The sequence below is a fragment of the Carassius carassius genome, chromosome 4 (assembly GCF_963082965.1).
Source record: "Carassius carassius chromosome 4, fCarCar2.1, whole genome shotgun sequence".
Taxonomy (NCBI): domain Eukaryota; kingdom Metazoa; phylum Chordata; class Actinopteri; order Cypriniformes; family Cyprinidae; genus Carassius; species Carassius carassius.
In genome coordinates this window covers 14318597-14346457 of record NC_081758.1, presented here as the reverse complement: position 1 = coordinate 14346457, position 27861 = coordinate 14318597, and the positions used below count along the sequence as shown (strand labels likewise).

Below are 27861 nucleotides of genomic sequence, written 5' to 3'. Positions count from 1 at the left end.
GAACATGCAGTTATATTACTTTTCTAAACACTATAAAAACATGTTATGAATGTTTGCAAGTGAAGTCTGTTTTGAGGGCATGGGACTCTTATTTTGAAAAAACTGCAACTGCGTCACGTGACCCAAACACCACCGCGAATCCTTTGAGTTCATGTTGGAGAATCAGACAACAAGAGAAGGAAAGCTCAGTTTAAACCTTTATAAATAATGAGACCTGGGACACGAGATAAACACAACAGGCCTGTATCCGCTTTGATAGTTTCTCCAAAAAAGAAGAGGAAGAATCTGACGGTCGCTGGATGATCGCAAGGGAGCCTAATCGGTCGCTATGGAAACTGGGCTAACAAAACTTGTCCAGTCTTTGTGAAACATTGAATGAACACGCTGTTAATGTAAAACTGCTTTTTAGCCTATATATTAAGCATTTGAGTTAATAGGTGACTTGAGTTCTTTGCATTTTGTCAAATTTGGTCTGCATTGTAATTTTAACAACAAAAGTAAAATACACTAAGTTACTGGCAGTTAACGTTACGTTTAAACAGTAGAGATGGTTTAGGATGAGCATCATATTCGCTGGCCTCCGATAATCCTAATATCCCATGAGACTAAATGAAAAGAGGGAGTAATATGTCCAAACGGTCACCAACAGCGGGATCCAAATGTTCCAAGAGCCTCCAGAGCAAACCGGTGTCCCCGAACGCCATCATCTCATGTTCGGAGACTGAGGATGGAGGTCGAGAAGATCCCAGTGATGAAGGTAAACCAGTCTTTGGTTGCTTAGATGTTCAGTACACGAGCCACTCTTATCTGATCTGCCTTTTCAGGTCATTTTAAAGTATTAAAGTAATTTCTCCATGGGTACTTTTATATCCCATGGGTTGATCTTTATCAAAACTTATTGATTTCACCATGCCTTCATTATTTCTGGTACTTTTCTGTATAGATTTTTTTGTTTTACTCTTGTCTCAGACCCATACTTTTTGAAATCTCAAACTATGGATCTCTATCATAAAAATGTCTTGTTTAAAAGAAGAGTGAGATAAGTAATTGCGTGAAAATTTCCTATTTTTGTTCAATTATTATGATTTTTTTGTCATGTCAAACCGTTTTGGCCCTAATGTAGTTTTATTTATAGTTAGTTAGTCTACTTGTTTGCCAAAGCGGTTTGATCTCACGGTTTGTAAAAACCGTGAGATCAAACATGAGGCATGTAATGTGTGAAACAAAGAAAATGTACTTCAGCTATGAAATTTGCCTTGGCAAAACAAAGTCAGTCAAGAATGTTATTAAACACCAGGATGCGGTGAAAATATGCTTAATAATTAGAAATTGACAGAATAATCCTAAAGTTGTTAGTAGACAAAATAAAATGTTTCAGCATTTCAGATTATTAATTACTTGGCTGCCACCAGCATTTGTGTGTCATGCATTTACATTTACATTGACATCTACTCATAGACAAAAGACAATGTAAGGGGACAAGATACATCACAGAAGACCTGATCAGGAGGTTGACTAAATGTGAAAATTTAGTCCTTGTGCAGACCCTGAATTTGTCTACATCAATGGCAAGTGACAAACAATTTAGGGTAAGATTTCGATATTATTTGATTAATGCTCAGTGTGAGTGGTCAAATTTATATAATTGCTTTCACTTTTGCATTTATTTGACTTTTGTGCATTCATTTGGGTGCATGTGTGTGTGTGTTTTAGTATATTGAAAATTTGGATAAATGTGAGCGCTTGCAGGTTCTCAACCTCAGTAACAACAGGATTGAGCGAATTGAAAAACTAGAGAAACTGTGTCAACTACGGGAACTAAACCTTTCCAGTAACAGGATACAGTAAGAACGTTACATTTGTCTGCTTAACAAGAAACATTCACTTACAACAAATTATGATAGTATGCTACATACATTTTTTTTTAATGAATTAATTAATAACATTTTCCATAGTAGAATAAAAGATAGAATGGTGTAATGTTCTAAAGGCCAATACAAGTTTTTTAATATAATTTATATTTAATTTATTTGCAGAAAAATTGAAGGTTTAGAGCACATGAGAAATCTTCAGGTTATGAATTTGGCCTTCAACAACATTGAACATCTTCCAGTTTGGATGGCAAAGAAGCTCAGAACTCTTCATACTATAAATCTACAGAGCAACAAGATATTCTCAGTGAGTACAATTTATCTGAGCTTGTCTGTCTCAGCATTTGCTTATATTTGTTAATCATGTGTTTAAAACAGCCAATCAACAAAAAAGTCCTCAAATGGATCAAAAAGAAAAGAAAATGTGTTTTTCTCACCATCATATTGTTGCAAACCTGTGTAACCTTTTCCTTCTGTGGAACATACAAAAATATATTTTGAAAAGAAAAAAAAGTCCCAATATTTTTATTTAATGAATGTGGAGGCACCAAAATGGTTTATGCCATAGCCGTTCACAAGGTTTTTTTTTTTTTTTTTTTTTTTTTTTTTTTTTTTTTTTTACAGCTCTAAGCTTATGTTCATTAATGACGTCATCAGCGACTAGTCGACTTCGACTGGACTTTCATCAAATAAAAGTCGACTTTAAAAAATCACTAGTCGTTCAACCCTTAGTAAATAATGACAGAATTTTAGATTTTGGATGAACTGTTCCTTTAATGTCATAGTTTTCACATTAAAAGTAAATCACTGATGTTCAGTTTTGTTCATACACATTTATGTTACTTGCAACATTCTCTACCTTTGTGACCTAGCTTCATGAGATAACTAAACTGAAGCCCCTGAAGAACCTGACCTGTCTGACATTAGCAGAAAACCCTATCTCCAGCCTGCCCCATTATCACCTCTTCCTAATCTTCCATCTGAGGTCACTGGAAATATTGGATGGACAACCAATCAGTCCACAGGAAAGAGAGCAAGCACATCAGCGCTTCCACATGGGTACGCAATCTCATCTCCTACATTTATTTTATCTTCATATGTGCTTTTATCATTGAACCCTTTTGTGCTGTCCTTATAGAGGAAGTGGAGCGTTTGGAGCAAGAGCTGGAGTTGCGAGCTGAAGCGATTGCACAGCTTCAGAGAGAGCGGACCACAGCACTGGAAGAACTACAGCGGCAGGAAACGCTCAATCAGAACCTGAGGCAACAGCATCAGGAGCAACAGAGGAGCCGTGAGGAACTCCGGAGAGAACTGGACACCAAATCTGATCTGGTGAGTGATGAGTCTTCACTGTCATCAAGCCCAGCGTGAATAGAGTCAATCAATTTGTCCTACACACAACTGTAATATCACATGTAAACAAAAGTTTCATTTCAGAGCATTTCCTAAAGAAGCACCACTAACAAAACCTCAAAATGAGATGTTGTACTTTTATTTATTTTTTATTATATATTTTCCTAAGGCAAGATACTATAGGGGAACCATTGTTTTTTAAATACACTGGTCAGTTTTGAGATTTTTTGGGCTTTTTTGCCTCCATAACATGAGTTCTTTTACAATACATTTCTTTAAAGGCTGTTTTCTCAGATTATATATTTTTGAAAAAATGGATTTTTATTTCTGACTGTATTTTCATTTATGAAAAAGTGAGAAGAGGTGTCCAAAACCTCTGTAATACCTTCAACTATAATATGTCAACAAAATGAAACCGGAATTTTGTCTTTATCAAAAGTGTAGATTTCTGTTCTGGAAATGTATGCAAATTAATATGTTAGATAATGTGCTTATTTAATTAGATAATGCCTTGGTTGTATATTCACATAAGATTCCAGAAAATTTGTTAAAAAAAATAAAAACAACAACAACAAACACAGTTGTTTTAATACAGTATACTGTGATTAATCAACTGAGGAAATATGGTTATATCTATTAGTTCAAATATTTGCCCTGTCCACTTGTGATGTCTTGTTTTACGTTGTCCTGATGCTGTTATGCACAGTTCATCACTGCATTTCCAAAGACAAATAATTAAATATTCTCTTAATTCTTAATCAGAATTGAATAACTTGCTCCATATCTGAAACATCCTGACTTAAGATGGAAATAATGTTAGTGTAAACAATGACATGTTGACTTTAATCTTTAATTTCCTTATTGCAAACTCAGAATGCACTCATAGTGAGCACAGAGATTCATCCGAAATTTCCCTTTCCTGTCTTTTCTAGACAATTTCCTGTTCAGCTCTCTCTTCTTATTCCATGCTTTTGTCACCTGTTCTGAAGGTACTTTGTGAAAAGTTTTGAAAATTGTTTTTGTGTGTTGCCATCTGTTTAACTGAAATGAATGAGAGTTTGCATTTGGAAAAAGAACAGAAACTGTTTAAACTATCAGAACAGCAATTGTATGCTAATTGCTTCACTGCACTGCACAGTATATTTGTTTGTTTGTTGTACTATTTTAAAATTAGACATAAATACTAAAAGTTTGGAATAATTAAGATTTAAAAAAAGTCTCTTGTTCTTATCAAGGCATAATTTATTTGATTTTTTTTTTTAAAAACAGTAAAACAGTACTAATGTGAAATATAATTACAATTTAAAATAACTACGTTCTGTCTGAATATGTTGTAAAATGTAATTAATTCCTTTGATGGCAAAGCAAAATTTCTGTCCTTTAAACTTTTCTTTTCCCTTTTGATTTGATGTATCTTTCACTCCTGTGCTTTTACGTAAACTCTTTGCATGCCTCTTCTCTTCATTCCTGCTTCAGTCTCAGCCTCCACATCAAGCTCTTTTGCTGGATTCTCTCTGTCAGGTATTCACATGTGCTCCACCAATCACTGTATGATGTCAACGTTGTGTTCTCCTGTCCTCTCAGGTGTTCGCTTTAGAGAGCGATGTTACCGGTATGGTACTACTATGTTCTTTAGCATGTTTCTGCATGCACGCATTCTATATTGATGGAAATATCATTCATTGCTTTTGTGTATTTCCATAATTGTAAAAGTTTTGTAGAACATGTATACTTAAAGTTTGTAGTGAAGTGTGGCTGATGTGTTTTCTGGTGGTATGTAAAGTGTTGTGTTTAAATGAGATCTTCCTCATTGCACAGATGAAGCAGACAACAGTGGAGTTGACCCGGGCCTGTCAGAAACACTATGAGCTTGAGCAGGAGTTGGCTTTTCACAAAATTGATGCAAAGTTTGAACCTCTTCCATTTTATCCAGATCCTGTATGTATTTGTTTTGATTTATTAATATCTAGAGCATGACACTATATATATAACTTTTTTATGTCTAAATTTCTATTAAAGTTTAGGGTTAAAGTCTCATGCATTTTTCATTCAAAATGTAGTGTATGAAGCTTTAAATAATTTAGTTAAACTTTTACACAAAGAAAATTTTATTTGTATAATTTTATAAAAAATTTTATAATAATAGGATTTAGTGTTGTCACGGTACCAAAATTTCAGTATTCGGTACCGATACCAGTGAAAATCCACGGTTCTCGGTACCAAAGCAAAACACAAAAATATGCTTATTAAAAAAAAATCACTTTTTTATCACAAAAAAAGCCAATGCCATTCTTTATACTTATTTACAATTGTGTTTAAAGTTTTTCTACAAGTAATATAATTAAACAGGTAAACAAGTTTCACCCAAATTTAATATGTCTTTTAATTAAGGAAATTTAAACATTAAATTTTTTTTGGTAAATAAAGGGGATTTGCTATTAAAATTAAAACATGGAAGAAATATTGTGTGATTTATTTCTTGAAAAAATGAAGTTTTATTAAGTTTTTCAACAGTAGTAGCAGTATCACGTACATTCTACTAAATAATAGTAATATTTCTAGCACAATGCCTTTATGTAAAAATTTTCTTTTATTTTGACATTGGTTTTACTCAAATGAAACGGTAAAATGCTTGTTAAGTGGCTCAGAACAGTTCTGATGTTGTTTATGTATTTATGTCCTTATAACTGCAAGCGTCACGCACTTCAGTCTATGTAGTAAACAAAGCATTCATTCATTCATTCACACAGAGACACGCAGAACATGCAGAATTCAGATTTCAACCAACTTTTGCGGCTTTACATTTGCAGATACTTGTCCATATGGAGATTTGATTTGATTAATTTATGCTAACTTTGACAAATTCCGTGACTGTCCATATTAAAATGTAAGTTCCATTTTCATGACTGGATTTTGAGATTCTGTCCGTGTTTTCTGCTTCGAGGAAATCATAGCGCTGTATGCGTCAAGAACTGGGTTGACCGGGCACTCCGTACCACCGATACTTAAAGGGATAGTTCACCCAAAAATGAAAATGATGTAATTAATGACTCATTCTCATGTCGTTCCAAACCCGTAAGACCTCCGTTTATCTTCGGAACACAGTTTAAGATATTTTAGATTTAGTCCGAGAGCTCTCTGTCTCTCCATTGAAGCTGTGTGTACGGTGTACTGTCCATGTCCAGAAAGGTGAGAAAAACTTTATCAAAGTAGTCCATGTGACATCAGAGGGTCAGTTAAAAAAATTTTAAACATCGAAAATAAATTTTGGTCCAAAAATAGCAAAAACTACGACTTTATTCAGCATTGTCTTCTCTTCCGTGTCTGTTGTGAGAGAGTTCAAAACACTGCAGTTTAGTGATATCCGTTTTGCGAATGAATCACTCGATGTAACCAGATCTTCTTGAACCAGTTCACCAAATTGAACTGAATCGTTTTAAACGGTTCGCATCTCCAATACGCATTAATCCACAAATGACTTAAGCTGTTGACTTTTTTAATGTGGCTGACACTCCCTCTGAGTTCAAACAAACCAATATCCCGGAGTAATTCATTTACTCAAACAGTACACTGAATGAACTGCTGTGAAGAGAGAACTGAAGATGACCACCGAGTCGAGCCAGATAACGAACGAACGATTGACTCATTCTCGAGTCAAGAACCGGTAGCATCTGTTTTCGGATCACCAGTAGTTCTTTTGGACAGTTCGATTCAATAAACCGGTTGAAGAAAACGGTTCACTGGTTCTTTTGTGCTCAACGTAATGACATCATTGGCGATGATTGCCCTTCATTCAAGCCTTTGGTTTACCCGCACTCATAACATTAGCACAGAATCAGTTCAGAATCAATCATCAAAGGAATCAGTTCGGTTCAGACGCGCTGTGTGTCAGTCACGCATGTGCAATTATCATCAGCTCCTCAGTTCTTGAACCAGATGCATCCGACAGAAACAGTTCTTGACTTGAGAACGAGTCAATCGTTCGTTCGTTATCTGGCTCGGCTCGGTGTTCATCTTCAGATTATCTCTTCACAGCAGTTCAGTCAGTTTACTGTTTGAGTAAATTAATAACTCCGGGATATTGGTTTGTTTTAACTCAGAGGGAGTGTCAGCCACATTAAAAAAGTTAACAGCTTTTTAAATGCTTATTGGAGACGCAAACAGTTTCAAACAATTCAGTTCGATTTGGTGAACTGGTTCAAAAAGATCCGGTTACATCGAATGATTAGTTCGCAAACCGGTTATCACTAAATTGCTGTATTTTGAACTCGCTCACAACAGACACAGAAGAGAAGACAATGCTGAATAAAGTCGTAGTTTTTGCTATTTTTGGACCAAAATGTATTTTCAGTGCTTTAAAAAATTCTAACTGACCCTCTGATGTCACATGTACTATTTTGAAGATGTTTTCATTACCTTTCTGGACATGGAAAGTATACTGTACATAGGTTATCAATGGAGGGACAGAAAGCTCTCGGACTAAATCTAAAATATCTTAAACTGTGTTACGAAGATGAATGGAGGTCTCACGGGTTTGGAGCGACCTCAGGGTGAGTCATTAATGACATAATTATCATTTTTGGGTGAACTAACCCTTTAAAGAAACCTGGTACCGTCACATTTTAATCTTTTTAGTACTGACTTGGTACCGAAGTACCGGGTCTTTTGACAACACTAATAGGATTATTGGTCATTGTGAGGTTTTAACTGGTGTTACAGTCTGATGTCCCAACAACAATATATTTGATATATATTACTGGATTAATAAACATTTATCTGACCATTAAAGAACTATATCATACAGTGCTGATTTGTGTGTGGAAAGATTATATTGTTTTTCATGAAGATTATTCTCATTGTTGCTCAGGAGGTGGAGGTAGAGAACCTTTCTAGTGAGAGTAAGGAAAGTCCATACATAGGAAAGTCTCATCAGAAAAGGAGCATCATGGTCCCATTGGAGACGGATAGCATGGGTGCACAAGACCAGCATAAGGCCTCCTCAGCAAACCTGACTGAGACAGACGGCCCAGGAGAACATGACATGTCCAGACATGCTCAGCTTAGAGGTACAAATGATTAAATGTGTTCTCACATTATATTAAAAGGTCTAAATTGTTAAGTAAAAAACATTTGAATGGTACACACATACTATTCCATTTTTAGTTTTATGTCTTATTATCTGCCCTGCTGCTCAGGTTTGGGTCTACGTTGCATAGAATCACCTTGCTTGTGCATACTGTATATACAATAATACCTTCAAGTAAAACTGAAATGACTGTTAATGATGCGATTTCGTGATTATGTACAGTAGCCCCACTCAGAAATACATAAATCCATCCATATGGCATCTGCAAATGAGGAATGGAGGACATTTTCCCTTTTTATAGAGCCACTGTTTATGTTTGGTTTTTAGCTGAGGCACGATTACAGCAGTTACATGAAGAAATCGAGACAAAAGAACAGCAGATCCTTAAAGCCAGTGAAGAGCTCCGGCAGCTAGAGGAGACAGTTTCTGAGAGACGGGTGAGATGTTCCCCTTTAAATCTCTTCTGTGAATGGCTCTGTTTTTGAAAACGGCACTAGCAGTTCTCCTTGAGAGAGTCTGTGCAATTCCTCTGTTCTAAATCCAATTTGATGGCAGAGTTCATATTCAGATTTACTTTTTAATTATTTAGTTTGTTGATTTGCGTTTAGATCTGTGAGGCTGAGAAGGAGCAGCTCAGGCAGGAGCTTGAGAGGAGTATACAGAGGCTGGGAGAGATGAGAGGAGAGGTGGAGACTATGGAGAGGCAGCTGGACAGGCTGAATACTGAGAGGATTCAAGCCCAGGATGAAATGGACCAGCTACAAAATCTACTGCACAGCTTGGATCCCAGTGACCCTAGACATGTCAGTAGCACTCATGTCTGCACAGTCTCATGACATTTTTTTTTTTTTTTTTTAATTATTATTTGCATAACACAATGGCTAAACATTGTGTTAAATGTACAGTATAAAATCCTGTGGTCGCAAGAAATTCACTGTAAAAAATATTTAATTTTATAGTTCATCAACGTGCAGTATCATGATTCATGAACTGATATAATGTTAATACACCAATGTATTTAAACTGCATCAATCTGCTTTGTACAGTAAACAGTTTAGATAAAACACCTTAATTATTTTCATAACTATTTTTAAAACAATGGCTAATTAACTTAGACAAAGACAAATAGCACCAGGGTATAATACATGACACTCAACACAAACATTAATTAAACAAAATAAAATATATTCAGACATTAATCATTTTTAATCAGCAAGGATGCATTAAATTGATCAAAAGTGATGGTACAGACTTTTACCTTGTCACAAAATATTTTTTTTATATACGTTTCATAATATTATTGTTGTTACTATTTTTTTGCTTAAATGCATAAGAGAGTTCATTTAAAAACATTATATAATCTTAAGAACCCCAAGCTTTTAAACGGTACTGTATATGTCAAGACTATTTATAATATAGAATTTTTTTATTAATGTAATTCATCCTTTTTCGCTTGTAAAAGACATGTTAAAGATTGCATGTACATAAATCTAATATATGATGAGGAAAATTAGTTGCCACAATTAACAGGTTTTACTGGAGTATTTTTTAGACTATTTCTGATCAAATTACTAATAGTTTTAAAGTGTAGGCTGTTTACGGTTGCCATACAACTTTAAAGAATTAAAATAGAATTGCACTAATGTACAATTTACAGATTGTCTATATTTGCTGTTTCACCAATGTAAAATTTTATTGATAAATATGCTTAGAACAAATATTACATTGTACAGTTAATGCTTTGAAATACATTCACATTGACACATTTTTGCAAAATAACTGATGTGTTATGGAACCTCACTAACAAGAAAGGTGTATAATAAGATTAGGTTCTCTACGGAATTAATCATCACTAACCCATGATGCTCAGCAACGAGCTGCAGGCATTTAAAATGAGGCTCTTGTCTCTTTAAGAAAGAAGAGAACACTTCTGTCCTGGGAAATCTGTTGATGCTGTGGGTGGAGCCTACTCCCACCCGGCCTCAGACACAGACACTGATTGGCTGAGGCTGCCGAAAGTTTCCTGTGTTGATTCAAAGAGATTTGAGAGGAGGGTGGAAAGAGTGCAGGGATAAAGGAGGAGGGGGAGAATGAAGTCTAGAGGAGAGCGCTGCTTTTAGTAATAGTTGGAGTCCATGGGAAAAAAAGCTCTGAAGTTTAGAGTAACAGAGCTAAACGAGACAGGAAATGTTCTCTTTCTGCACAAGGAGCCTCTTTTACCCCTCGTGGGGCAGCAACAGGAGGAAAATTGAGATATAGAGACAGAAAGAGAAGAGATGGCAGCCACCCCACTGTAGTAAGTACCCCACTGGGGTTTAGGAGGGGCTCATGGGAGGTTGTGGTCATTCTGTTGCAATTTGGGGCTTGTAATGTTGTTTGTAGAAGTGATTATTGTTATTGTTATAAGTTGATGATTACATTATGAAGTTTCATGAATGTTGTATATTTTCAGCGCTTATAACAGGAAATTGCAAAGGCATTATGACATCAGAGTTTTCTGGCTTGCATATTTTATGACAGCAGTGGACAAAAACAAGGCACAGTATTAAATCAGTACACCACTAGATAAGTCTAAGTATATTTGCATTCTTTATTTATAGATAGTGTTAGTTTAAGGTTAACAAGGAATCGAACTAGGAATTGTTTAAAATAACGTTTAATGAAAGTGTTTGATTTTCACTTTGAGATAATATATGTATATTGGGAGGGAAGAGGTTGAGAAGCAACAAATGCAGAATCCAAGACTGTCCCTGCATTCCAATTCACATCCAGTTCGCATACTGTTTTGTTTACTGTTTTGGGTGGATAGAACACTGTAAAAAATAATTTTTCAAAGTTTTAAGTAAAATTACAACAACCACAAAAAGACTATAGTATAAAGAAAACAAAGCGATTGTTGTAGAAGAAAATGCTTTCCAAATTTATTTCCACTGAAAATTTCACTTTAAATTCAGTGTTGCTTACAGTTTCTTTGTAATTAATTGTGAAATTTACTAACAATTTCTCAGTGAAAATCGCCTTAGAAACCTTTGAGTTGGGCTGCAATAAATCTTAAATTTAGTTATAATAACATATTCTCAAAAATAAAACCCACTAAAAATAAAGATTATAATATTAAACAATATTAGAATTATAAAAGACAATATTAAAATGACATTATATTTTTTAATTCATTTACTTTTATTACAGCAGAAGTTACAGAAATACATATCAGCTTAGTTTTGGAGAATATTGTATTGGACAAAGGGGTGCCTTGGAGACAAAAACCAGTGTAATTGATCATGTATTAGCACTCTTTCTGCCATCACTCCTGCAGGCCCATGTCAATGCTCAGTTGTCCAAGAAGACGCAGCTGCTGGCCATCATGAGCAGAAAGCACCAGGAACTGGAGAGCAGGCTGGATGACATGATCACACGCATCCACAAGGAGACACAAGAGATCAAAGAATTAGAGCAACAACTTACTGATGGTGAGGAACTTTTTTACAATGTTGTTGTTTTTTAACCTTCATTATATAGCATTTGATCTGATGATTACAATATTGAAAAAATCATCAAATAATCTAAAAGAAACAATCTCCAATCTTTCAGGTCAGATCGCTGCTAATGAAGCACTCAAGCGTGACCTGGAGGGCATCATCTCAGGTCTCCAGGAGTATCTGCAGGGCGTGAAGGACCAAGCACGGAGAGCCCAGTTAGATTGCAGGCGTCTGCAGAGAGAGAAAGATGCTCTGCAACGCTTCCTGTGTGAGAAGGAGCTGCAGTGCACACAGCTGGAGAAAGAAGCTCTCAGTGCTAAAAGCGCAAAGGAGGTTGGAGTCTGTTTTTGACGTAAAGCAGCAGTTTTAATACGCCACTAAGTCAAATCAGCATTATCATATTGTTTGTTGTGTTATAGGAGCTTCAGTGTCAACAGCAGGTGTTGGAGGATCTGAGAAAGGAGAATGAAGAGCTGAAGCAGGCTCAGGGGCAGGTCAGTGAATATGAGGCAGAGCTGGAGACGCAGCTGCAGGAGAGAGATTCTGAGGCCACACAACTGAAGGAGGAGCTGGGCAGACTGCGTCGACTCAGTCAAGTAAGAAATGTGTTCATAGATTTCTTTTCATATTTGTGCATAAGATAATGCCATTTTTGCAAAGGAATAGTTCACCGGAAAATAAAAATTCTACTCATGTTTCTCCAAACTTTTTTACATTTCACAAAATGTTAGGCTGTAAATTCACGTTGGCCATTTCAGTTAAAATAGATTAGACTGTGACTAGTGCCAGTCAGGCTCTCGGAGTCTCGGAACGACTCAGATGTTCTTTATATGTCCTCATCCATCTTTTCTTAAAATATCCTTCAACAACAAGCTGAAATGAAGTCACTATTCAATGAAAATCTTGGCTTCCGCCCATTCAAGTCTTACATTTGAACATTCTTTCATGTGTATAATGAGAAAATCAGTTTTGCATTTATTTTGGAAAAATTTCACATTTACAGATGGAGCACTCTGCACTGCAGGCAGAGTTGCAGAAAGAAAGACAGGCAAAAGAGAATGCTTTGGCACAGATGCAGATGGCTGCCGACAGAGAGCTTGAGAACACAGAGCTCTTGCAACAGGTCAACATTCTTCAGGTGTGTTACTGCATAACTGACCTCATACCAGAATAATAAAAGCCCAGTCAGACCTTTTCCTCTATTAGAAAAAGAGGATTCTTGGAAAGACCAAAGGTTGCACTACTCTTAGCTCATTCAAACCCGTCTCAAAGCCTGTAAAAATGTGTACTGTACATTCTGATGCTTGTTGATGTATGAGAATCATTCAACCTCACATCTTTGAATCCCTGTCTGAAAAAATGTCTTTTGTAGGAGGAAAGAAACAGTCTTAAGGAGAAGGTGGATGCTCTTCAGGATGATTTGGAACAGGTTAGGGAGGAGCTTCTTTGCCCAGAAAGTGTGACTAAGCATGTAGGAGAGCTGAGAAGAGGCATAGCTACAGGACAAGAGGAATTAAGGTATTATAGATTCTTATTGGATATTTTAGTAAGTAATTATAATAAGTGGACTGTGGCTACAAATGTGTCTATCAGGTGGTGATATGTCTTTGTTATCCTGCCCTGTTGCAGCTTTGAAGACCTTGGGGAACCAGTGAACAAGAAATTCATGGAGCTACAACAGGAGGTGCATCGTGTGGTATCTGCTGCTCGGAGAGATCGAGACGAGGCCCAGCGCTGTCAGGACAGACTTGCTGGAGAGATGAGTTCGCTCAAAGAGAGACTCAGGAAGTGCCAAGAAAGATATCAGGCTCAGGTGAGCTAATTCGAGTAATCATTATTTGAAATAAACTTTTCAGTTACATTGCCATTTCTAAAGTTCAGATGCTCACATATTGCAGTATAATGTCTTAGTGTGAAGAGATGCTGATTTCCCTTTGTTTTATTCCAGCAGGCAGCAGAGAGACAGGGTGAGGAGGCGGAGCTCAATAGATTGAGGAAAGAGCTGGAAGATGCTCAAGAGCAGCAGTACTTGATGCTGCAGCGTTTAGAGGAGACCGAAATGGACAGGGACCGTCTTTTTGCTGAATTAGAAGGACAAGATAAACAGGTAAAAGAATGAGAGTGATTGTTATTTTTATTTATTATGTATTATATATATTTTTTTCTACCTTTTTGATTTTCTTCTGTTTTTTGGAGTGGCTGATTGGTCATTCCAGGCTGAATTTTCTTCAGTCTTCTTCCTCCCCAGCTCCACCTGTCTAGATCTGCTATGAGGTTGAAATGTAATGCAAAGTTAGGGAACCTTAGCAAGGAAAAAATACTTTTGGACCCTGTGGACACTCCATCAGAGTTTATAGTTACCAATTCCGTTAAAGAAATGCCATGATTAATTTATTGCACAATAGAGCTTAACTTGTATTTAGGATATTGCTTTCAGCAGCTTTGTATTTAATAGTTTGTTGTCTTTCTAGGTGAAAGATGAGGAGAGTCAGACTCAGGAGCAGCTAGAATCTCTCAGTCTGGAGTTGCAGACGCTCAGGAGATCATTTTCCTCTGCTGACAGAATGGCTGCCCAACAATTGATGGCAGCGAAGGACAAACTTCACTCTCTTCATAGCACCATAGAGAAAATACATCAGGAGAGAGCAGCGGTAAGACACAGGGCAAACTACTTGAGATCTTTCAGGACCAAAATCTCTGTGAGAGAAGTTCACTGATAACAATCTGTTTATATGTATGTAGAAATCAGAGGAGTTACAGAGCACCAAGATTCAGGCTGCGCAGGCCATTCAGGACTTGACTAATGCTGAAGCAGAAATTGATGTTCTCCAGAAGCTTTTGAGAGACAGGGTAATGTTTCTGCTCAGAATCTTCAGACTTCAGTCTTCAGTTTTATCCTCCTTTCCACTTCAATATTCTGAATATGAATGTCCCTAACAGTGTTGGGGGTAATGCATTACAAGTAACGCGAGTTACATATCAGATTACTTTTTTCAAGTAACTAGTAAAGTAATGCATTACTTTTTTCCAAAAAGTAACGCCAGTTACCTTTTTTTCCATTTATTGACTGACAAGTCTCCTGTCCCCATATTTGGAGAAATCGAAAGTACAGAGGCATTGTGTGCGCTGTGTGAACATGATGTAGTTCTAGACTAAATGTGAATGTGCATTAATTCATCCCAATCGAGAGAAAAAATCAAAACAAAAAAAGATTTAGTTTTCATCAAAATGAATTAAAACAGTGAAATGCAAACTCATATGAATATGAAGCAAACCTGCAATAATAAAATATGTTAAATAACACATATGTGTATAATCCCGTTTTATTAACTAATGTCTTACCTTTGATAATCCAGTTCAACCATACTAAGCAAAAATGACTTTAGATAAACTAACAATTGAGCTTCACTGTTTTTTTTATTGCTGAAGAATGCTGAACATTCTTTTCCTGTGTTCTGCTGTACAGATGTGAATTTACTTTTCCTTCAACCTGAGGTTTATTCATTACACTTTTTGGCTTGAAAAGGCTTTTACATTTGCTATAAATAGAATCAAGCCTTTCTCATATTTAAAAAGTAACCAAAAGAAACGCAAAAGTAACTAAACAAATTACTTTGCATAAAAAGCAACCAAGTAATCTAATTAGTTACTTTTTTAGGGAGAAAATGCAGTAATGCATTACTTTTAAAAGTAACCTTCCCCAACACTGGTCACTAGTGGCAAGCAATCACACTGAACTTTCAGATTGGTTGTGAAGTACAGTAGTCAACATTTGTCCTAAAACCGTAACAATACCCATTCTTGTCTTAGGACAACTTTTATTAACTTTTTTTGATCCACTTCAACTGTTAACTACTGTAGATATGAGATAGTGTTGGATAAAATGAAAAGGTACCTTTACTTAGCTAATGTACTGTCCCCGCCTCTATGTTAACCCATTATCTGATTTCTGTAGGTTCATGAGACAAACAGTATTCAGTATGTTGAAACGAGTATTCAACAGCAAGAATTGGACAGATTAAACCAAACCTTGAAAAGACAACAGGCCCAAACCAAACGTCTCAGAGATCAACTAGCACAAGCCAAAGCAGGTTTGTTTGCCATCTTTACATAGCAGCCCATCAAAACACCCTAGCATCATGGTGGCATGTTTCTTGGCCATGTTTCCTTCAATGCAAAAATGAGATTTCTTATATATTGTGGTTTATTTAGCTAACAACGGAGATCTAGAAGAGCTGCTGGAAGAGATTGGAGCCCTGAGGGAGACTCTCCTACAGCAGAATAACTTCCTGTCCAGTTTAGGAGATCCCCCACCAAACACAGGGTGTTGGCACTATGTACCATCCAATCAAAATGTAAGAAATCCTGTTTTGAAACATTATTTTGGCATGAGAAAAGGAATGCACTTCTAAATGTAAATGCCATTTATTTTTTTGTAATCCTCATGTTATTTGTCCTCAGGCCCCTAGTTTTGGATCTCAGGGCACACAAGACTCAGGACTGGGCTCTGTGCACCCACAGTCCCCTGAGAGAGGCCAGCGGTCCGGCCACAGAGCACACAGAGAGAGAAGACCTCCTGTTAATAGAGGATACTGGGTCTATTCACCCCATCCAAACCCTCATGGAAAGAGAGGCAAGTGCCATGGAACCCCAATTCAGAGTCATCATGGTCAATATCATGTCAGCTCTGTAATATCTGTCCTCATGTCTCCTCAGAATCACAGATGTTCAGAGACAGTGGAAGAGAGAGTGATGTAGAGGGCGTGTCTGGAACACGCTTCACGCCTCCATCAGTCTCTGCTGGATTTACTCTACCTGATGGTACTGCTTTTCCTCCTGGATCATTTATCTACAATCACCCGGTGCCTGGCCTTCCTATTGGCTCAAGTACAGTCCTCTATGGGCCGGCCCCTGATGGAGCCAGGCTGGTGTATGGACCTCCTCCCGGCAATCTTTCTATTCCTCTGGTGCCCAGTGGGATGCTGCACTGTAACGTTCCTGGACATCAAGACTTGGTATGAGATATGTAGATTTCAACTTAATTAAGAACATTATTTCCTGTTGAACTACACTGCAGTGTTACATTGATTTTAATGTACTGTATAAATGTTACAAAATGACATTCTGCTCTTAATCAGAATTTGGTCATATTCCAGTTATGTTAGCTAGACTTCAAAAGTTTGTGATCAGAACTTTTTTTGTTTTTCAGAAATTTATATTTTATTCACATTAGATCGATGAAAAGTTACATTAAAGACATAATTGTTGCAAAATATTTCTATTTCAAATGAATTCTGTTGAACTTTGAATTCATCAAAGATTCATACAATTTACAATAAGAAATGTTACTTGAGCCCCAAATCAGCATATTAAAATGATTTCTGAAGGATCGTGTAACACTTTTTATTTTATTTTTATATTACCATATCACAATTTTACTGTTTTTCCTGTGATTTTGATCAAATAAATGTAACTTTGGTGAGCATAAAAGACATAAAAATATCTCACCGACCCCAAACTGTTCTACTATTTCCATTATTTTCAAGATAAATGGTCTTGGTTTGTGTTTCAGGAGCTTAATCTGAAGAAGGCAGAGCGCAGGCTGAGAGAGGAGTGTGCTGATAGAGCTCACAGTGAGAAAGAACAGCAAGCACTTCAGGACAAAACAACAGACTTACAGCAGGAAATCAAACATCTGCGCAGGACTGTCCACACACTGCAGCGCCACACGTCAGTCAGCATGTCAACACCAATATAACTTACTCAGTATAGACTTAATAACACATTATGCCTCTGAAATGTACACTACATGTGTATAAAATAGCATGTGCCTTTCTGTTTTTGGTTCATCAGGAGTGGGCTGGAAAGCTCCTTATCACATGCAGAGGAGGAGCAGTGTGTCCTGGGAGAGGTGGAGTGTGTGGAGAAAACCCTGCTGAAGCGCAGAGCAGAGCTCAGAGAGGCCGACAGACTGCATCTAGAGGCTGAGACAGAGCTCAAAGACACTGGAGCCAAGGTCTGACACTTCTGTTCCTAGTGTTGGGGAGCCACACTACTAACTTGACTCTGCTTTTCAGTGCCATGACAAAAGCACAGTGTAGCTCATGCCCGCTTTCTCTCTTCATTGCTTTTCTGTCATTTCTTCTAGCCCATTTCACACTGCACGTCGGACCCGGCAAATTGCCAGAACATTGCCGGGTCGCCTTCTGTGTGAAAGCAAACACGTCCTGTGATTGATTCCGGCATTGAACCCGGGTTGGGGACCTAGTAACATTGGCGGGTTCAATCCCGGGACGAGCGCTGTGTGAAAAAAAGCCAGATCTAATGCCGTGTCGTAGTGATGACGCATGTTATTGCGCAACTCTTACCGGCTGTTTTGAAGGAAGATCAACATTCGCGACAAAAAAATATGTGCAAACTGTAATGAAGCAGAGATCAGTTAGTTCCTCACTTTCCGCACTGATGCCGAGATCGTTTATCGTTTATCACAGCGTTTTTGCATTAGTATATAAATTATTTCAATGAAGGCTTTTATTTGTTTTGTTCTCATTTAATTCTTTTGTGTATATTTATCTTAGTTTGGCTTAATGACAACTTTTTGCTTTCCCAACACTGGTCTTTTTAAATATATACATCAACTTCTTATAAGAAGGTGCTAATGATGTGATGCATGTGTGTTTGCAGACCAAAGAGAGCGTGAAGCGCTACAATGAGGCCAGGAGGCGAGTGGAAGAGACAGAACGAGAGCTGGTGGAGATTGAACAGAGAGCTCAAGAGAGTGCCACACAGCTAGTGCAAACCAATCAACAGCTCAGGTAAACACAACTGCGACACATTTCTCCATAATCCTTAACACTGCTGTATGTAATTTACACATTACATCATCCAAGCAAAAATAATGAGAATTTCGAAAAAGGTTTAACAAAAAATTTTTCCGTCTGCCGTTGTTCAGGATAAAATGTGGAGCAGTGTTGAAGGCACCACTGTGTAAACACTTTTTTTGAAATCGGCTTACAAATGGTCTACTTTTAAATAAAGCATGACCGCAGCATTTTAGTCTGTTCTGTGAGAGTGTGTCAAGTTTTGTTTGAGCTGGAGCTATTAGCAAAAGTTCAGACTTGTAAATGTGCTGCTGCACAGGAATCTTCAAGAGGAGGTCGAGGAGCTGCAGAAAAGAAAAGAGGACCAAGAACACACTCTATATGAAGTAGAGGAGGTCCTCGCATGTCAAGATGCAAAGTTTCGAGAACTCAACAGAAAGCTGGAAAGAGCAACTGTCAGGTGCGACAGCTGTCATTACAGTAAATCACTGAATGCAGGAAAGTTCTCTCCGCTGAACTGTCGCTCTCTTCTACATAGACTGGAAACTGCTGAGAAAGAGCTCAGAAAGACCCAGAGTCTGGAGGTGACGCTCTTGCAGAGCTGCAGAGAGACAGAAGACTGTCTAACACAACGCAAAACAGAACTGGACAAAGTCAACGCTCAGGTAACAGTTAAGATTAAATTGATTATAAAAAACATTTATAATGCAACAAATTACATTGGTTAAAATAAATGTTGTTCTTAAGATTTTTTTATCAATCACAGTTTCCATAAAAATATTATTCACCACAACGGTTTATATTAATAATCATAACAAATGTTTATTGAGCCCCAAATGAGCATATTAGAATTATTTCTGGAGGATCATGGATCATGTGACTGGAGTAATGATGCTGAGAATTCAGCTTTAGCATCACTGGAATAAATTACATTTTAAAATATACTTAAATAGAAAACAGTTATTTATTTATATTAAATAGCAGTAATATTTCACAATATTGCTGTTTTATGTGTGATCATTAAATAAATGCAGCCATTTTAAACATTACAAAAAAAGAGACCCCATATTTTTAAATGGTGTTGTATAGCTAAAAAGACTTTATGGGTTTCTTGTGTGGGGGAACAGGTTGTGCTGCAGAAGGAGGAGCTGTCTTTGCTGGACAGGAAGATGGAGCAGTGGACAAATGAAGAGGAAGTGATGAGAATTAGTGTGGAGAAACACAGGCAGGGCCTGTTGGATGTGCTCAGACAGGGAGAGGAGGATGCCCAACTCTTGCACCAGCGCATTCAGGTTTTTCTCATGCACAAAATATCATGTCCAGTGTTAAATATGTAGAAAGTACTTTTGATAGATACTTATGAGCGGTCTGGTTATGTGTAGGAGCTCCATGTGGACGTGCAGTCTCTGGCCGTACAGAAGGGAGAGCTGGACTCTCAGCTGTCCGAGAGGATAACCAGACTGGCACAGTATAAGAAAGAGCAGCAGAAGGAGGAGGAAAGCCTGCAGAACATCCATTCAGCCATCAAAAAACATAAAGCAGGTCTGTTACAGTAGAGTGGCATGTCAACATCTGGCTCAAACAATTGTGTGAGTGGCAGATGAAAGGTGTAAAGAGACAAGGGGTGTATTGGAAACCTTTTTACTGTTTCACTTCCATTACAGTGCTAAACAATTAGCAATGACTGCATGAGATGGTTTCTGTCACAATACCCTGAGGGCCAATCCTTTGTTGCCACTCTTTTTGGTCTGGTTTTCTGTGGTATATTTTACATTAGTGACAATGTAAGCAGGCTTACTGAAATAAAGAAACCTAGTTATCTAGCTGGATAATAGAAAAGAGGTTATGTCAAAACTGAAAAAAAAATAATGTTGCCGTTTTGAAAGTACCAGTAAGATGTGTTAAAAATGACAGGGTTTTTATTTATTTTTTTGCATCATAGGCAATTGTTTACCACCAGCAAAATAAATGTATAGTTAAGATAAAAATTGATAGTTACATTTTACGATTTTCATTGTTTTTTTAAATTATATAATTTTTGTAAGAAAACGTAAAGAAGTCTAAAAATATTTCTAGCAAATATAAAATTATCTTTTGGTGGATCCAGTGAATATGTAAAGTAAAAAGGTTACTGCAGAACAGATTGCAAACAGATGCTGCTTGTGGTGCAGAAATGACTTTTTTGAACAAACTGTTTTTTTATATATATATATATATATATATAACTCATTTTTGAAGTGGAAAAAACTGCAAATAGTATCAGTTTGGGGAAGTATTGTTGTTCACCTAATTAATGTTCAGATGTGTGGAATTTGTATTCAGAGCTGAAGCATGTGTTGGAAATGGTCCAGTTGGAGAGTGGGGAATTAGAGAGTGTGAAGCTTCAGCGTAATCAGAAACTGGACCAGCTAGAGAAGAGCCAGGAAACTCTGCTGCAGGTCAGTCCTAAACATTTCACTTTAGCTGTACTGTCTGTGCTGTTGATTACCATATTTTTCGGACTATAAGTCGCACCTAAGTATAAGTCGCATCAGTCCAAAAATACATCATGATGAGGGAAAAAACATATGTAAGTCGCACTGGACTATAAGTCGCATTTATTTAGAACCAAGAACCAAGAGAAAACATTACCATCTACAGCCGTGAGAGGGCGCTCTATGTTTTCAGTGTAGACTACAGGAGCACTGAGCAGCATAGAGCGCCCTCTCGTGGCTGTAGATGGTAATGTTTTCTCTTGGTTCATTTCTCTCGGTTCATGTCAAATTAATTTTGATAAATAAGTCACACCTGACTATAAGTCGCAGGACCAGCCAAACTATGAAAAAAAGTGTGACTTATAATCCGGAAAATCCGGTAATGTGAGACATTAACATTGGAGTGTCTGCTGCTCAGGTGCATGTGGAACTGCAGTGTGTGCAGCAGGAGCTACAGGAGCAGCGTGCGGAGGCTGAGAGTCAGATGAACCTGCTGGAGAAAGAGAGAGCAGAGCTGCACACCATCCAACAGAAGAGCCTCGACATGCAGCAGCAAACCGACTCAGCAGTCCAAGAGAGGAGCAGTCTGCAGGAACAGTGCAGAAACCTGGAGGCCAGACGGACACACGCTCAGAGGTAACGATGGAACATTTCAAAGATTTTTGGCATTGCCTGAACAACCAGTTGAGACTTTCGAGACTGCCACGTCAATATTCGATAGAGCTGCAACTTTGTTGTTTAGTGGTTCTGTTATCATTATTATGACAATTATGATTTCAGATTAATCTGCTCCTAAATGATTAAAAAATATATATATCTTATTGTGGCCGGTTGATTTTTGGATTGATCAGTCATTTACAGGTCCTTCTTGTCTAAATGATCAGTTCTTGGATGGAATAATCAACAATAGCTTTGTTTTCATACAAGGAAAAAAAAATAAATGAAAGTATATTTTCTCAAAAAATCATCCATCTATACATTCCCACATACAATTATTATTTTGTCTTGGCCTAGGAGAATGAAACATCCTGGATTAGCAAAACTTTGGCAATAAAGCATCAAGAGTCAATCACTTGTCAATTGATGTCTTTTTCATAAATATGCATAGAAATACAGATAGAAATCTGGTTAATCTTGACTAGACATCATGTTGAAATACTCTTATGTAGTGCACTTTTTGAGGAACCAAAGTAGCCATTGAGTGTATGACCAGTGTACACTAAATGGATAGAGAAAAATGATCTAGACTTGATAGGATTCATGTTTATGGTGTAGCTTTAATGGAATGTATTGCTGTGGTTTCAGGTGTTTGGAAGCAACAGAGGCGAGGGTGAGGGCAGCAGAAACAGAGCTGCTTAGACTACAGACTGAGCGGGACAAACTACAACAGGACCAGAAACACGCACAAGACCTGCATCAGGAGATCAGTAGAGACACGGCAGCCTTGCAGCAGCATCATGAGGGTATCCACTCGACAGTCACACTTTAACATCAGCTCTTATGTGTTTATTTTAAAACCACACACTGAGATGCTTGTTTTTACCCACAGAGGAGTCGAGCAGATTGAAGAAACAGCTGGTGGAATCCCAAACTCAGTTAGATGAGATCAGAGAGGTGAGTTTACAGCAAGACGCTGCTGATCTACTGGAGGTTACTGTCCTATAGCATGAAAAGTGTTTATTTTATTTTGCGTACAGGAGGTGACAGCTGCAAGGAGGCACCGGGAAGAGCTTGTGAAGCAACAGAAGGAGCAAAAGGCCGAACTGCAGGAGAAAGAGGAGAAGATCAGGAGGAGACAACAGAAGCTGGACAGACTGGGTCAACAGCTGCAGGAGCTCAAGGAAAAAGTGGTTATGAAACAGACCCAGCTTGAAGAACATGAAAAGGTGAAGTGACACTGTCATCTGACAGACATTTTTTTTCATATCCTTTATCCTTTGAAACTGGATGATGAATGATCTTAAAGGCATAATTCACCCAAAAGTCATCATTTATTCAACCTTTTTAATTAAAAGTCCATTATGGATTTCTTACAAAATCTAAATGTTCAGTTATAAAATACTGGAATGATAGCGTTTACATACAATAATTAACATACATACAGTAAAGCTGTGGCTTTTATCTCAAGGTTGCTTTTTTAATACTCGTAGTGTGCAGGCCTTTTTTGCTACTTTTACCATTTTGAAGAAAAATACTGTAATATATGTGATAGACTATGATTATATTGGCCAAAGCAGTAGTTGATCTTTTGAGGGAGTGCAGCAAACAAATTAATTTTGCTGCATTTTTTAGGTAACTATCATCCCTCCCAGTAACATCTCCATTTGATCTATTTTTGAAGAACTGAAAAACTGGGCAGACTTTGAGTTTGTCAAAGCATTATATGCGAGACATGATGTGGGCAACCCGAATTTGAGTCATTTTCTGGGGGTCTTAGAGTAATGAGGTCATCATATGTGTGTGTAGCTGGTGAGGGTGCAGCAGCAGCAGAGCACTGATCTGGAGCTGCAGCACAGTCTGAAGCAGAAGAAGTTGCAGTCCCAGCTGCAGGCAGTAGAGAGCGCTCTGGCCCACAGGCTGGAGCAGATGGAGCAGGCCGCAGCTGCAGAAATGGACCTGCAGAGGGAGCGCAAACAGTGCACTGCACTACAAGAGCAGGTGGATAAACTAGGTGAGATGCATGAGCAACCTTACCATGTGTTCCCTAACATGTAGCCTTATAAATGCAGATCGGCTTGCCTCTGTTGTTCTGAAGTGTGAGTGTGTGTTTAGAGCAGAAGGTGTGTGAGCGGGACTCCAGACTCCAGCATGCTGTAGAGGAGACCCATCACCTGCAGGAGGCTCTACTGTCTAGCAGTACCAGCGCTGAGGGACGTCAGGAAGCCCAAAGCAACTACACCCGCACAAACAGGCAAAAACTGCAGGGAGTGGAAAAGGTGATTGGCTCACTGATTCATAAGACTTACACTGCCAATCTAATGGCCCATAGAGGTGTTGCATAGGTGCTATAGCATTAAGGGCATTAACAGTATTAAAGTGATAGTTCACCCAAAATTAAATGTTGTTCCAAACCTGTATGATGTATTTCTTTTGTGCTACATAAAGGACGGTATTTTAAAGAATTTCTCAGGTTCAGTAGTTTTATACCCCATGTACTCTCATTATATGTATGCACAAATCATTCTTCAAAATACCTTCTGATATATCTTCATGCTGTTTATTTCAGTGTTACTTTAGTATTATTTGTATACTATTGTAGTATTTATTAATATATTGAATTAGAGTTTATTTTCTTTCTTTTTTTTTCTTTTTTTTCAGTTTGAAGGTTTAGTAATTTTGTTTTATATTTCTATATTTATATTATATTTCTATTTAGCTTTTATTTAATTAAAATGTAATGTTTTTCAATTAGAATTTTAATATAATTTTAGTTCTTCAATGTAAATATTTTAGTATTTTTATGTTCTTTTGTCATTGAATTAGTTTTAATTATAAAACCTATTTTAGATATATAAATTTACTTAATAATATGAACACTGTAAAGTTTATTTATCTGATATTTGGTTTAATTTTAAGATTACCAGCATTGGCTTGCTTGGCCAAGTGGTTGTAAAATATTTGAAAGACTAGGAGAAATGCCACTGCCATATTTCATAAAGCAGTAATCAGAATTAGACTGTAAGTATGATACTGTCATTGGGGATATTGTGCTGACTTTTCCTTTATTTTACAAAGTCTGTGGTTGCCTCTGGCTGTGTGCTTTGATGTGGTTTATAGCCGTCAGACTAACTTGAGCTTGTTTCAGGAGCGTGTACGGCTCCAAAGGGATCTGCTGACTGTGGAAAAAGCTGCTCAAGAAACCCATAAACAAGCCAGAACGCTGCAGGAACAGCTCAGAACCATTTCCCAAGAGCTGCTCTGCCTTAAAGACAAGGTACAAACAGGAAATAGCACTGTAACACCACATCTGTTTGCTGTAATAGATCTGTTGCAGATAAACATGTTTGTTCTGCTTGTTTTGGGCTCATCTCTAAAGTACATTTGCTAATCAGTAAATATGAGGAAGATGAATGGCTGTCATGTGCCTCTCTCAGCTGCAGAGCCAAGAGGAGGGCAACACTCGGCTGTGTTGGATCAAGGACAGTGTGCGCTCTGTGAGGTCACAGGTGAAAGTGGAGCTTGACAGTGAGCTGAAGGAGCTGGAGTCGCCCTCTAGTGCCTCCTCAGACACAGACAGCATGAAAGAGAACCATTTCGGTGTTAAACTATCTGTGGGGAACCCAGCATACAACACTAAGGTGAGCCTTTCCATATGCACCTCCAAGTGTTTTAGTATGGGAGATCTGGGTGTGAAAATACACAAAAAATTATTTCAGGTAAATCAAATCGAGCACTAAAATAGGTTAGAACTACTAACTTAAACAACTAAATCTAAATATTTCTCATTTAAATTCACCTTTCTTAAAAGGATAAAAAAATAAGGAGGCAAAATATTATGTCAGGATTTTCTCACCCAAACTTTGGGGATATTTTGAAGAATGATGGTAACCAAACCATTTCGGTTGTCACTGACTTAAATTGTATGGACAAAAAATACAATGGAAACCAGATGGAGCTGAAACTGTTTGATTACCATCATTCTTTCATTTCTGGGTGAACAATCAGCTTTCATTTAATTTTTCTTCACAGAACGATATGGATATACTGATATACCTTGATATACTGTATGACGTAGCCTAATTTTACAAGTGTGTTTTCTAGACCTGTGAAAGTCAGGTAAATTAATCAAATCTTAAAATGCAATGGGCATTATTTTAATATAGCGAATACACATTTTACTAGTTTTGGCATGCAATTTTATCTGGTAGCAGTGGCGTAAAAATAAATTTTTACATCCTTAGCCTAATTCATTATCCAGTGCATTGTTAATGACTGTAGAATCACAGTAGAATAATTATAATTGAAATTAAATAATTATTTTGAATTTACAGAAACTAAATCTACTGCCTTTAGATTATGTTAAATTTTGAAAACAATATTAGGAGGCTTTTGAACATCGTTGTGGACTGCAGTGGCCTTTGGAGTCAAAACAAGTTGGCAATCACTGCTCTAAAGTAATGTTTAATGTTTGAATATAAGATAACAAATTACCAAAAAGTAGCTCATATGACTTTGTTTGGAAGATTTCTTCAGCTCACATCTTATTTCTGCTTATGTATTTTCAAACCTGGCACTTTTGCAAACCATGTGTTGTTAATGCATCAGGAGTTGAGATGCAGTCAACAGTGCTAATGTTGATCTTTTGCTACAAACAGGATGAACAGTGGCGAGGCGAAGCACTGAGGGAGAGACTGAGGCAGCAGGAGGACCACTTGAAGGTACAGCCGAAACTTGATCATTTGATAAGCTAACAAACTTTGAGACATTGAATTCCATTTTGTCTAAGAAGTGTCTGTCCATGGTATCCAGGTTCAACTGCGCAGACGCATGTTCTCCCAGCAGGAAGCTCTGAGTCAACGCAGACTGCAGACTGAAGGCAGCATTCAGGGTCTGCGCAGACATGTTGACAAACTGGACCAGCTCCTCAGCAACTCTTCCAAAGACTCCTATTATTTGAGTGACTAGGAAGCTCTGCCAAAACATCAGAAACAATACTCCCCTGAGCCTCACTGACATGAGGAAATATTTGCATATGCAGAAAAGTATCCAAGCAAGATATATAAAGAAGGAACTAATTTCCATTATTTGTCAGATTATGAAAGCAGGTGGTTACAGAGGAGTAAAGATCTTATCAGAGGAGCAGTTAGATTAAATCTGCATCTAACAGAAAGCACAGAGACCATTGAGCCAGATCCACGGGACCGCCTCAGTGACTTCCTGCTTCAGTTAGAGCAGAGGCTGGATGTGCTTCAACCTTTATGCCAGAAAAATAAGCTGGCATCAGCACTTTCCATACACAAATAAGGAAACTGAAACTTGAGGTAAAAATAAGATGGTGAAAGTTTATTTTCTACCTCTGATTTGTTCTTGTTGCTTTATGAAATTATTTTTAACACAAACTTGATATGTGCCTTCTCAACGTTTGCTCATGTTAAAAAAGAAAATGTCTTGTGAATATTTTGAGTGCTTACAGGTGAAACAGAATCATGTTTCATCATGTGATGTCATTGATGCACTCATTTTGTTGCAAAAAAAAGAAAAACAGGCTGTGCTCTGGAGTGAATGTTCATTTTTACGACTGTTGTCAAAGATGACCTTGTATTCAAAGCCAAGATATATTTATTACAGCACTTCTCTTTATATAGTTTGTTTCAAATCAAATACAAGTTAAATTAAGAGTGCAATACAGTTAATGGTCTTTTTCATTTTCTTTTCCAGTTTCTCGTCTCCAGATGTCTCATTATTGCTCAAATACAGTGCAACTAATCGTGTATGTGGACAAAAACACAGTCAACAGTATTGTCTTTATTAACATAATTACAAACAAAAGTCACTTACAGAAACAGAACTGAGCAGAAGATTACTTTTTGCAGATGTCATTAAGAAGTGAAAAAAGCAAGACAGTAGGAGCAAATTAAAAATGGATTTTTAGTTTACAAAACATCTAAAATCTACCATAATACACAAATTTAATAGAAAATCATATTTCGAGTGCTCGTTTTTTGCAAATGATGCTGTTTATCACATCAGCCCTAATATCTTTTTTTTTTTTTTTTTTATGTACTAATCAAATCTGGGCCTAGTTTCCCCACAGTGATGTTTCTCATGCCTATTTGT

The 27861-nt window shown here is 37.3% G+C and overlaps 1 protein-coding gene across 3 annotated transcripts; it reads left to right on the top strand.

Moving 5' to 3' along the window:
- Nucleotides 1-115: 115 nt before the first annotated feature.
- On the top strand, nt 116-27428 carry cntrl (centriolin). 3 transcript variants are annotated; one of them, XM_059547406.1, is made up of 43 exons: nt 116-757; nt 1459-1589; nt 1714-1844; nt 2037-2178; nt 2744-2930; nt 3010-3203; nt 4157-4213; nt 4701-4745; nt 5043-5162; nt 8092-8290; nt 8638-8747; nt 8919-9113; nt 11627-11780; nt 11902-12122; nt 12209-12385; nt 12793-12927; nt 13162-13307; nt 13419-13602; nt 13741-13896; nt 14261-14440; nt 14532-14639; nt 15745-15880; nt 16002-16144; nt 16251-16422; nt 16506-16804; nt 17362-17519; nt 17643-17805; nt 18474-18604; nt 18930-19070; nt 19149-19275; nt 19738-19902; nt 19993-20152; nt 20933-21048; nt 21503-21720; nt 22390-22547; nt 22634-22698; nt 22782-22970; nt 23551-23755; nt 23857-24020; nt 24890-25018; nt 25179-25382; nt 26400-26462; nt 26554-27428. In XM_059547406.1, the coding sequence occupies exons 1-43, from the start codon at nt 610-612 to the stop codon at nt 26707-26709; spliced, it is 6582 nt and encodes a 2193-aa protein (XP_059403389.1). In that variant the 5' UTR covers nt 116-609; the 3' UTR covers nt 26710-27428. The 3 variants fall into 3 exon arrangements, with proteins under 3 accessions (XP_059403389.1, XP_059403396.1, XP_059403402.1); XM_059547413.1 differs by lacking the exons at nt 4157-4213; nt 4701-4745 and having other exon boundaries at nt 13738-13896; XM_059547419.1 differs by lacking the exons at nt 116-757; nt 1459-1589; nt 1714-1844; ... (3 more) ...; nt 4157-4213; nt 4701-4745 and adding an exon at nt 4813-4836 and having other exon boundaries at nt 13738-13896.
- Nucleotides 27429-27861: the final 433 nt, after the last annotated feature.